Below are 12,209 nucleotides of genomic sequence, written 5' to 3'. Positions count from 1 at the left end.
AAAGTCCAACTTATCCTTGACCAAATCCGGGCAATTAGATTTTCTCTTGAATAAGTAAATGCTTTTGAACTTCAGTGACCAAGTCCAAATGATGTTCTTCTTCTGCAATTAAGTGCTTTTGAACTTCAGTGACCAAGTCCAAATGATGTTCTTTCTTCTGCAAGTTAACTACCTTTCGGTCTTTTTCTTGGTTGCTTTTTGTAACTACTACTATACTATTGCGTTAGTCATGGTGGTAGTTGTAATAGTAGTAATCATAGAAAGAAAGTGTCGATCAGCAACAAGCAAAGAAACTTAATCATTACCGATCAACACACCATAATTATCTCCAACTGTTCTATTCTTGCATCTTCAACCTTAATCAGCAGATAATGTTTGTCATTAGTCATTATTCTGAAACAATCTGTTGCCCCACCAAAGAAAATAAATAGGTACCTCTGCTTTGTTCTCTTGCAGTGTCATATATAACCCTGAAATTCCGATCTCCCTCACCCAACTGTCGCGTTCAAAGCCTCAAAGCTGCTTGTTTCTTGAACTTTGCCTTGGCTTCAAAGAAGAAAGTCCCCAAATAGAAGAACCCGACCATATGGGACTGAAGATATTCTCAGTCAGATTTGCTCTCCTCTGTTGCATCTGTTCACTTGGCTTCTGTGATCAGGACGGTATGCAATTCACAATCAAGTAAATTTGTTGTGCTAACGAGTTACTTCTTTCATGCATGAGGGTTTCTCCAAGAACCCATCCCGATGAACCGATCTCCTTCACTTCTTCCAGTAAACAATGAAGTTTTAAATGTTTGATTCTTCTGAGTTGTTGCTTCTCTTACATTAGTACTGTCTTAAGTTGCCAATGCTCCTCCTGATGAACATACATAGCTACTGAAATTTTGTCTGAAAAATGTGTCATCAATACAACAGTATCAGCCATATCTTTAGAGTTGCCATCATATTCTTTTGACAGTCAATTCTGTATCCTATGATCTGTGTGTATGCGACAGGTTTTCTGAGTTTAGCTTGTGGTGGAACTACCAATTACACAGATTCATCCAACATCTTGTGGATAACCGACGGTGATTTCATAAGCATGGGAAAGACTACCTACGTTAACAATGTCGAGGGCGCTTCATCTGGTGTTTCGCTTCGGTTCTTCCCAGATTCCAAAGGCCGTAACTGCTACAGATTACCTATAAGGAATATATCCTCCTCAATTCTCGTCAGAAGCCAGTTCGTGTACAAGAACTACGATGGAAGAGGGAAGCCACCGGCATTTTCTGTTTCTCTTGGGACAGCAATGGCTAGTACTATTAACCTGACCACTAATGATCCTTGGACTGAAGAATTCGTATGGCCGGTCAACAAGGACACGCTCTCTTTTTGCTTGCATCGTATTCCGAATGGTGGGACTCCAGTTATTTCTTCGCTCGAAGTGCGGCCTCTTCCTCCTGAAGCTTACAAAAGTGGAATGGGAGATTTCCCGAATAAGTCACTCAGGAAGTCTTATCGAATTGATAGCGGTTACACCAACGGCTCGTTGAAGTGAGTTACATGCCAACTTTTTGTGGTGCAATACATAGTTATTGATGTTTTAGATTGTTTTCTTAACCAGTTTTGGTTATGTGATGCTGCTGTGATGAAGATTCTGGCATTGTGACATTGTTGCACGACTTGTGAAAGTTTCCGCGACTAATATTCGTTAAATACAGGTACCCTGCAGATCCCTATGATCGAATATGGGATGCTGATAAGAGCTTCACACCATTCCATGTGACTGCAGGGTTCAAAATTCAAGTCAAGTTTAATCTCTCGGGCCTCTCGGAGAGTCCTCCTCCTGCTGTTCTTCAAACTGCAAGAGTTTTGGCACGAAAAGAAGTTATGACGTATAACTTCCCTCTCGACTCACTTGGCGACTATTATGTCGTCCTCTATTTCGCCGGGATCCTTCCTATTTCCCCATCATTCGATGTAATAATTAATGGGGACATAGTGCAATCTAACTATACAGTGAAAACCTCAGAAGCCAGTGCTCTATATGTTACGCGGAAGGAAATTAAGTCGCTGAACGTGACGTTTAAGAGCAAAAGCTTCTTTCCTCAGGTTAATGCAATTGAGGTGTATGAAATTGTTGACATTCCCCTAGAAGCTTCATCAACCACAGGTGCAAATAGCTCTTAATGTGTCTACATTTCAAATTCAATCGCACTGCTGGCCAGAATTTTTTGCTCCATATGATAATTATCCCTTTAAAATTCCTTCTATTGCAGTTTCGGCACTTCAGGTTATCGAGCAGTTTACTGGCCTGGATCTGGGATGGGAAGATGATCCTTGCTCGCCAAAATCATGGGATCATGTCGGATGTGAAGGAAGCCTAGTAACATCACTGTATAAAAAATTATGCCCCGAAGTTGATAAATGTACACCACCTTTATTTTTCACAAATCTGCATCTAACCAGGAATTTATGATTTTGAAGGGAGCTTTCAGACATCAATCTAAGGTCTATCAGTCCAACATTTGGGGACTTGTTGGATCTCAAAACACTGTAAGGTCTTTTACTTTGTTAGTTTGTTATAATCCGTGCATGCCACAATCTCTTACATCTCACGTGTTTCACCATCAGGGATTTGCATAACACGTCGCTTGCTGGTGAGATACAGAACTTGGGCAGCCTGCAAAATCTCGAAAAATTGTAAGTATCTCTCACCTGTGCACACCTTGCTACATACTTCAGAAGGTTGATTTGGCTTTATACTCCTTCTGTTATTTCAGGAACCTGAGTTTCAATAAACTGACATCGTTTGGCTCAGATTGGGAGACCTTGATTAGCCTGCAAGTTCTGTAAGTTGCTGGTCGTAAAGTTACGTATATATGTCAGCTTCCGATGATTAGACCTCATGAGGCTCTTTACTTTTGAAATAACGAAGGGACTTACGGAACAACAGCTTAGAAGGAGTTGTTCCCGACGGCTTGGGAGAGCTGAAAGACCTTCGCCTACTGTAAGCTAGTTATGGGCTTGTGGAGTAAAAACGAATTTCCTGGCCTTTAGAAGCCATGAATATACAAAAAATAAATCTGTTTTATTTTTGTTATCTTTTGCAAGGGACTTGGAGAATAACCTTCTACAAGGCACCTTACCAGATTCCTTGAACAGAGAGAGCTTGGAGGTCAGGTAAGAAACCGGTGCTCCTAGCGGTTCCTCAAGCAAACCAAAAGAGGTCTTTTTGCCCATTATTTTGTATTTTACTGAGGTGTCAAGTTTCTGCAGAACCTTAGGAAACTTGTGTCTTTCCTTCTCGACAACCGCATGCGGCGATGCATCATCTAATCCTTCAATTGAGGCACCGCAAGTTACAATAGTTCCCAAGAGCAACAAAAGTGGACATAATCATTTAGCCATTATACTCGGAGCAGTCGGAGGAGTATCGCTAGCTATTTTACTCGTCCCGCTCTTCATATTCATTTACAGTAGGAGAGGAAGAACTGAAATGTCATATATGGAAAGTATGTAAACCAAAGCATCAAACATAATTTAGATGAAAACAGATTATTTCAATCTCATGGTGTGATCTTTCAAAATTTGCAGGGGCAGCCGCAGACATGAGAAACTGGAATGTAGCTAAGATCTTTTCCTACAAAGAGATCAAAACAGCTACAAACAACTTTAAAGAAGTCATTGGTCATGGTAGTTTTGGATCCGTTTACCTGGGAAAGCTTCCAGAAGGAAAACTAGTTGCTGTGAAAGTGCGGTTTGATAAAACCCAACTTGGTGCAGATTCTTTCATAAATGAGGTTGGTTCTGTAATTTTTCCCCCCTGGAACAATCAACAGTTTGTACACACATACACACGCAGTTCTGAATCATTTGCATGCTAACATTAATGTGGTCAAAATATGTGGACAAAAAAGACTCGAGGTACATCTAATGTGTACCCTTCGGCTATTTTAACTTCAGCTGTTATCTTAAGAATGATGAAGGTGAGGAGTTCCTCCCTGAAAAAAAATATCCAGCACTTTCAGGTGTCAATTGTTTGTATTTTGTTATTATTTAGATTTTCTAGCATGTCAAATATAAAAGAAAATCATTCTTACGATCCTGTGACCTTGATCTAGCTCATATACAGGTTTATATATCTTCTGATAATTTTTCTATCGCTTGTCTACTGGTTAATTGCCTCAAATACATTTATCAATCTCTGTAGGTTCGTCTCTTATCACAAGTCCGCCATCAGAACCTTGTAAGTCTGGAAGGATTTTGTTACGAGTCGCAGCGTCAGATTTTAGTCTATGAATATCTACCAGGTGGATCACTGGCTGATCACCTGTATGGTGGGTTTCTGCAACAACACTCTGTCTCTATTGTTTTAATGTGGTCTTACATATCATCTCTCAGTGATGTTTGTGTATGGATGGCAATGTGAATTTTAGGTCCAAACAGTAAGAAATTCTCACTAAGCTGGGTTCGTAGACTCAAGATTGCTGTTGATGCTGCAAAAGGTATACATGGATAAGCTTCTTTTCTGAGACTTGTTACGTTGGAAACTTCAATATAGTTGGAAGCTCCTTTGATGAAAGATCGATAGTTCGCTCTTCCAAGCTTGATGGTCGACACCTTTCTTCTCAGGACTGGACTATCTACATAATGGAAGTGATCCTCGAATCATACACCGAGACATCAAGTGCAGTAACATACTATTGGACAAGGAGATGAATGCAAGACTTTGCGACTTTGGGCTCTCTAAGCAAATGATCCAGGCAGACGCAACTCATGTGACCACTGTAGTCAAGGGCACAGCTGGTTACCTTGACCCCGAGTATGCTTCTGAACACTGTCAAGGCAGATGCTCTATATCTAGTGTCACTACTTAATAGTGTGTCTGGTGTGTAGATATTACTCCACCCAACAACTTACAGAGAAAAGCGACGTCTACAGCTTCGGAATTGTCCTTTTGGAGCTCATCTGTGGACGAGAGCCGTTGAGTCATTCAGGAACTCCAGATTCCTTCAATTTGGTTTTATGGGTAAGGCACACTGCTCTGCTTTGTTCCTGCAGATGATGCAGAATTACATGATAAATGATTCTGCTACCAACCGATAATTAATGAACAGGAATATATACTACACAACTTTGAGCAATTGCCTGAGAGCCTATTTGTTGAACAAAGTCTAGGCCGATTGTCTCATCTTCGATGTATTCCCTTCTAAATTATATTGTTTATAATGATCTCTATCGGTGAAGAAAAGCATGAGCAGATTTGAGTTGCCATCTGTTTTCTAAATTAAATCTTTCAACAAAGAAAAGCCAAAGTAACTGAATTCCTATATTTAGAAATCAAAAAGCCCTCAAAATTCCTATATTTTCTTGCATTCTAGCCATATCTCTTGGTTATGGTCTCTACTTATCTATTGAAGGGTATTGTGATCAGTGCAAAATCCTTTGTCCTGTGAGATTTTGCAGGCAAAGCCCTACTTGCTGGCAGGTGCATTTGAGATAGTGGACGAGAGTTTAGGAGGAGATTTTGATGTGGAAAGCATGAGGAAAGTAGCGAAAATCTCTGTGAGGTCTGTAGAGAGGAATGCATCACAAAGGCCAACCATCGCGCAGATACTGTCTGTGCTCAAAGAGTCTTACAGCATTCAGCTTTCTTATCTTGCAGCCTCTGGACATGTGAACTGATTCCGCTCGTGTTAAAACCAAGACAAGATTTTCTTTTCAGCCCAAAGAATTTAAAAAAAGGTCGTTTGTCCTGATAACAAGGTTGTTTATCATTTGTTTGAGCAGAACCTGTGTACAGAAAAAGAGTTTTGGGTGCAATTATCATATTTGCTGTATGTAAACGTATGGTATGGCATTATGTAAAATTTATTTATGCAAGAGAAACTAAGCAACTTTTTGTTCCCATATGCTTCTATTGAAAGAGAACATATTTCTTCTGATATATAAGCCAATATTGTAGCAGTAACAGAAGACTGCTCGTTTGATAACACACATCCATAATCAATCTTTTAGGGAGAACAACACTGCGGTTTGCCCGGATGAGATGGTCTTCCAAGCTTCTTTCATGATATCTATACTCATCCAAGAGATGGATTATAGCAAGTTTCGACAAGGTTTGAGCAAGTCTCATGCAAACTTTGCCTTTAAAAGACTTGCACATTCCCCTTACAATAGATGAACTGGGAAGTGGCTCTGAGGTCAGAGAGAGTTCTGACTGTCTAGGTTCGAGATGTGCTGCATTTCGAGGAGCATAGTCAAGGGACTAAAAATTAATGGACGCAGCAACTGAAACACGTACAGTAACCAATTTGATGCCCAAAATCTTTTGGGCCTAACAAAATTTGATGCATTTTCAAGCAAGGCTCTACAAAATTATCACAAAGTCCTCACCCAAAAGGAAAAGAAAATGGTCGCTGGTGAAACTGGATGAGATTATACTAACTGCAGAAAATTATAACGCAAGCACTTTAGCTCAGGGAAACTGAAGAGCAGGAAAGCATCACAAACAAGGGTACACTCTAAGCATCAAACATTATTCCCTTTTGGTTGTACACCGCCCACACATCTAACAAATTAATAGACAGACTATTCCGTTAAAAATCATGAAAAAGCTATGACACGGATGGTGATTCAACAGAAAGTTGCAATGACCATCCCAAAAATAATAAATAAGATGCTAGCAGCTATTTCCTCCTTTTATACAATGTAGCAAATTCCATGAATCTACACGAGAAGTTCCCGCTGCAGAAAACAAGTTTACAAGCCAATCATGTGGAGTAGCGCCGCCGCAGAAAGAGAAATAGCGCTGTAGAAGCAGCTATTGCATATGGAAAGATGGTCCAAGTTCCCTGCGCGATTTATGCAATTAACAGGTAATTTTTACTACCTCAAAAATACAATCAGAATACTTTAGGCAAAGGAATATATCCATACCACTGCAGTCGCAACAGTTGCAACAGCAAATAGAGGACGTTCCCTCAGTAAAAATCCGATTCCCAACTGGACTCAGAAGCAAAGAGAAGAGAACAGCTTCAGGACTATTACCAAACCGAAGAAAAGAAGAACAAGCATGCCGAACAAGATGATTCATGAAGCACACCTCCAGTTCATCAGTTTTTGTTTTATTTCAAATTCTCCAAATTCTCTTCTCCAACTTTCAAATTTTCCATAATCAACAGACAAATAAATGATAAACTCCTATTTTTAAGCCCAAAAGAAGTGCAAAGAAAAGAAAAAGGAATGAAAATTGAAGGTAACCGGTATGATTGAAACTCTAGAAACTTACTAGTGCATGTTACTATTCAAAAGGAATGAAATGCCACATTTGACTCTATGCAAACTCGACTCACCTGGACAGGAAGTGTGATCAAGCCTCCACAACACACTCCAGCAAAAAAATACTCTGGAGATATTCCCTGAGAATGATTTTGAGAGGATGTCATCCAACCAATTACACGATGTCCAGTCATTGATATAGAAGGTAAATAGTTCTTGTATTGTTGCACATTGAACAAAAGTAAATTAATCTCTGCAAACTGTATGAAGAATGGTGTCTCTAATTTGTTATTTCGTATGCCTGAATTGCAAATGACAAGGTTACTAACAACTCTTTATGATGGTCTGCACATTGTGCAATTATGTGATGCGGAGAAAATTAATTATTCATCTAAGGTGTTAAATTCGTTTTCACCCACAAAAGCGGAAAATCCTTAAAGCTGACCTAGATTTAACTCACTAAGATAGAAGCCAAGGACAGGTTCTCTGCTGAGACTTAATTGTGCAAATAAATAAGCATTTCCTCTCAAGGATGACACGCCCACATAACCTCACAATTTCTCACTAACTTAACTCAAAAGCATCACCCCAGACCAGTCACCAGATTGTAACTGAAAATAGAGGGTTCTTTTGCTAATCACATCTGATCTAATCCGAGGAAAAACTACCAAATTGTCAAGTAGCATCAGAAGATGAGATGGAATCAAAAGCACGAGAAAATAGAAAGCCTCCCAACTTTAGAGCTGCATTTGGGAGGAAATGTGAAAAAAAAAGCAAGAGGAGCAAATATCTTCTCAAAATGTCATCACGCCACAAACATCCGTGAAACTCTGTATGTATAAGTAGGTCCAGTGTTCATGAATCGGACAAGAAAGTGGGCATAGAATAATCACGCAACATCAAAATTATGAACAGAAGCCTCTTTTGAAGCTTCTATAGCATAAAAGTTTGGCACATGAAATAATTTTAAGCACCAATATTTCATTAATATGGTAACAAATCAAAGATGATGATATACCGAGGCCCCTGCGAGGAAAGCTGTTGGATTCCTCACTCCAAGGGAAAATCGTTCAACTGCAGATAAAGTTCCAAGAGAAATCACTGTCATGACTCATAAAGCATGAGGCATCTAATAAAGAATTACACTTTGCAGTAGTAGTCCGACACTGATATGTTCTGGCCATGAAACGGCACAAATTTGTGTTATACTTTGACCAGTAAAGTGTTCAGCCTAAGAAATTAAGTAAACCATGTAGAAGATAGGCGCAATTTTTGACAAAGAAGAATCTTCAGAAAACGAAAAGCACGAAAGAAGCATGTGATGAAGGGGGTGAATAGCAAGGGAGATGCCCTGATTGCAGAAGTTACTACCCCATTACCACCGTACTTGAGCTCATCCAACAATGCAAATGTAGCAATTGAAAATTTCAAGAGAATCTGAAAGTATGAGTGCTCACCAAAACCGATGAGATTTCCATATTTTCGTACAATACGAGTAATGTTCAAAACCTTCTCCTTCCCAATGCCTAACTGCAAAAATACAACTTAAAAAGGTGAAGTGGCGAAAAAAGTGGTGTTGTTACTTCAGACATCCATTGGTAAATGTGCTAGAATGTAATTATGATTATTAGAGAACAAAAATGGACATCCATTCATGCATACTCATATAAGTGCTTGAGTGATGTTTATGCTGGTGTATGTCTGAAGGTGGTGAGTCATCTTTCTGTATGGTCGGAAAGTTGGTTAAGGTATACAACTAGGAAAGATTTGTTAGGAAAAATGCATACAAGTTAGATGGCATCACGTCCTCCATATCCATACATGCATGCTGAGTTTCCAAATGCTTCTAAAAGATTGGCAAGGACAAAGAATAAGTAGGAAAAACCAACCTTTGCACAAATATCATCTGATGCCCCAGTTTGTCTGAAAAGCTTCCCAAGGTAAAAGGGTATCATATCGCTTATACAAACTCCCCTGACAATTTAGATGATCAAGTAAGATTAGATAATCGGACGAGTTGGTAGCAATATCCACAATATCAACACAAGAATGGAGAAAACTGAAGCACAGGGAGCAACCACGTACCAATATACCCACATAACTGTCGACAGGATGAAAGGGGTGTTTCTTGAGAAAGATTCCGCAAACGATTGCCACGTGCCATCCAAGGAGAGCATCCGGGACAAAGTTATGCCAACCTATAGTATTTACCTCCACTTATGAATTTGCAAAACTGAAAGCCAATGGGGAAAAGCAGAGAACAATAACTAGCAAAAATATGTAGACGATGAGTATGTCAAACAGAAGTACCAGTAGAAAGGACAGACCCATATATTCAAAGCCTCCTCACTAATGAAAAGTCCACACCCAGCAGCCATTAACAGCCAAAAGTAAATCCACCTGCATTGTGGCAAGTGACAATACCTTCAAACTTGCAGTATGCACACGAAAGACACGAAAGATAAAAGTCTATTCAAGTTTTATGCTTCATGAGATGGACAAATACTGCTGCTTATGAAACATGAAGAGAAATTTTCAAACTTCATTTATTATCCCTTTGACAAATAGAAGATTTTCATGACCATTTTTTTCTTTCCTTTGAAAGGTTTAAAAAAATTATTATTTCTTTTAAAACCAGTATAACTAAAAAAGGAAGACAAGAAAATTTCAGGATAACAAGATTTCTCTAGAATTTCTCTTAGATTCGAACCCATAGCTGGTTCGAAAATCGTAAGGAAAAAGAAAAGTACTGGATACTCTTCAAAGAGAAGAGGGTGTGGTGAAGCTTTTTATGTTAGCAAGCTAGCAATGCGAATTGCAATTGATTCTAGCAAGCATTCAGAAACTAGACGCTACCCGGGGGCACATTCTGGAAGCAAAACTTTGTATCCAAAAGCTTTGAAACTGAAACCAACAGGAGATGCAGCCATTACAGCAGAGGAAGAATCATCTGCCGAAATCTGAAATCCCAGTGATGATCCAGGGGAAGACCACTTAACACTAATAGATATCAATGTGCCAAATACAGCTATGCCAAGGGCAATTGCTAATTTAATGAGCAACGATCTTCCTCCAATGGCGCCACTCTTTACTTTGTCTTGAAGCTCATTCTCAACCATATCTGCTTCTGCTGCATCCAGAGTATCTTTGGAGATGATGGCTTCAAAAACTTCTCCATCCCCTTGTTGCAAGCTCCGAGCTCTGCACAGTTAAAAAAAAACCACCTGTCAGCCCTACAAATTCCATAAAGATAAACTGACAATGTCAGCCCAAGCAACCGCTAGCTAACAATTAGTGCCAAAACGTAATAAGATGTATAAGGAGAACATCCAACATGCAAGATGTTTTGTTGCATCTTGGAAAGGTGGCAAATTTATCCATGAGAGGCAATACCAGAAAGAAAGCAAAGTTAACAAGAAAAAAATATTCATGTTGCAGTTCTCCTTTGTATAGAACACAACTGCCACTTCGCAAGTACTGCAAGCCCGGGCACAGGCTATAGCTTGATCACGCACGGTGAACCAGTACATTCCCCTTGCATCCAATCAACTTAGCTGGGCCATATCACATCATCGCAATAAGTGATCAGCTAAAATCAAACAAGGTCAAGAACCTGACCAGGCTTCCCTCAATGACCAAATATATGAAGTGCTCCCAAGACATGCCCATAAATTCAAAATGTAAAGGGAACTGGAGCAATCGCATTAGAACGCGTCCGCGCGCACGCATTTCACGCCACGGCGAAAATGAAGATACCAGAACACCAACAAAGACACACACCCACATCCCACGTACCGCGTGACAAGCGACAAGCAAGAGAACCCACATCAGATATTCCCTCTGTCCAATCGCAACACGTGGAAACTAAAGAAGCTCACCTGAGACTCGAACCCCTGCCACTACCCGAAGTCGCCGAGCTCCCATACTGCTCCAAGAACGACACTCCGCGACGGGAGAGAGCGAAGGAGCAAGAACGACCGGCAATGGGTCGCGGACGGAGGGACCTGAGATTCGGAACAACAGGCGGGTTCTGGCTCAAGAGAGCGAGGGGCGGAGACATTCGTGGAGTGTCGATGAAAGAGAACAAGAAACAGAGCTGCGTTTTTCGCTTCTTTATGGGCAGCTACTAATGGCACATGCTTGCTACAGCTGCCAGAAGAAAGTGAACAAGGCGACGAAGTGCAGAAGGGGGAGAAGAAGATAGAGAATGAGGGAGAAGTGAGGAGGCGTTGGCTCCATGTGTTCCGATGCTAATGGGGGCCCAGAGCATCTCAAGATCCAAGAGAGGGGATATGCTATTTTCTTTTCCGAACCAAACATATTCTCCCTTCTTCTTCTTCATTTCTACATTGTTTTGTTCTTTGACAGGGGAAGGGAAAAACTTAAAAAAAAAATTGGGATAATGACACAAATGGTTTCTAAATTTTGGCCCAAAGTATAATGTCGTATCTGAATTTTTAATTTGTTCAATGTAGTCCATGAACTTTTAATTTATTCAATGTGATCCTCAGACTTTTAGTACATGTTCAATGTAGTCCAGGGACTACATTGAACATTTTCATATAATTCAGGGACTAAATTGAATATGTACTAAAAGTTCATGGACCACATTATACATTAGGTTAAAGTTCGTGGATCATATTGAACTAATTAAAAGTTCATGGACCACGTTACACTTTTCGGCTAAAATTCAGAGATTGTTTATGTCATTTTTCAAAAAAAAATAAAAGGAAAAAAGGGAAAATAGATAGAGTGAGCATTAAATTAAATTGAAGAAATACAAAAAAAAATGACTCATTTTGGTGATTTATGTGGTCCCTTCTCCGTTCATTATTTCGGGACAAACTCCATTTTCTCGACCAAGTGTCGACGGAAATTGTTGACGTAAAATGAATATGTGGCTATGATGTTGGATGAGCAAATGGAAAAAGATTGAAAGATGAC

The 12,209-nt window shown here is 39.8% G+C and overlaps 2 protein-coding genes across 2 annotated transcripts; one reads left to right on the top strand and one right to left on the bottom strand.

Annotated features, from left to right (window-relative positions):
• Nucleotides 1–312: 312 nt before the first annotated feature.
• LOC115676001 (probable LRR receptor-like serine/threonine-protein kinase At5g48740) lies at nucleotides 313–5,892 on the top strand. The gene is made up of 16 exons (XM_030598835.2): nucleotides 313–662; nucleotides 998–1,535; nucleotides 1,703–2,154; nucleotides 2,261–2,378; nucleotides 2,469–2,537; nucleotides 2,616–2,684; nucleotides 2,765–2,833; nucleotides 2,920–2,991; nucleotides 3,096–3,164; nucleotides 3,261–3,496; nucleotides 3,579–3,784; nucleotides 4,195–4,321; nucleotides 4,421–4,489; nucleotides 4,617–4,806; nucleotides 4,881–5,013; nucleotides 5,451–5,892. Exons 1-16 carry the CDS (start codon nucleotides 587–589, stop codon nucleotides 5,667–5,669), a joined length of 2,712 nt encoding a protein of 903 aa, XP_030454695.1. The 5' UTR covers nucleotides 313–586; the 3' UTR covers nucleotides 5,670–5,892.
• A 594-nt stretch (nucleotides 5,893–6,486) lies between these two features.
• On the bottom strand, nucleotides 6,487–11,509 carry LOC115676006 (uncharacterized). The gene is made up of 10 exons (XM_030598845.2): nucleotides 11,144–11,509; nucleotides 10,122–10,466; nucleotides 9,593–9,665; nucleotides 9,351–9,463; nucleotides 9,155–9,239; nucleotides 8,723–8,795; nucleotides 8,284–8,339; nucleotides 7,340–7,405; nucleotides 6,924–6,989; nucleotides 6,487–6,838 (listed from the first exon to the last, which is right to left on the bottom strand). The coding sequence occupies exons 1-10, from the start codon at nucleotides 11,323–11,325 to the stop codon at nucleotides 6,758–6,760; spliced, it is 1,140 nt and encodes a 379-aa protein (XP_030454705.1). The 5' UTR covers nucleotides 11,326–11,509; the 3' UTR covers nucleotides 6,487–6,757.
• Nucleotides 11,510–12,209: the final 700 nt, after the last annotated feature.

The sequence above is a fragment of the Syzygium oleosum genome, unplaced genomic scaffold (genome assembly GCF_021117445.2).
Source record: "Syzygium oleosum isolate NSW1041296 unplaced genomic scaffold, Sole_v2.1 Sole_v2.01, whole genome shotgun sequence".
In the NCBI taxonomy this organism is placed as follows: domain Eukaryota; kingdom Viridiplantae; phylum Streptophyta; class Magnoliopsida; order Myrtales; family Myrtaceae; genus Syzygium; species Syzygium oleosum.
Note: the sequence above shows the minus strand (reverse complement) of the source record. Positions and strands in the feature narration are given on the sequence as shown.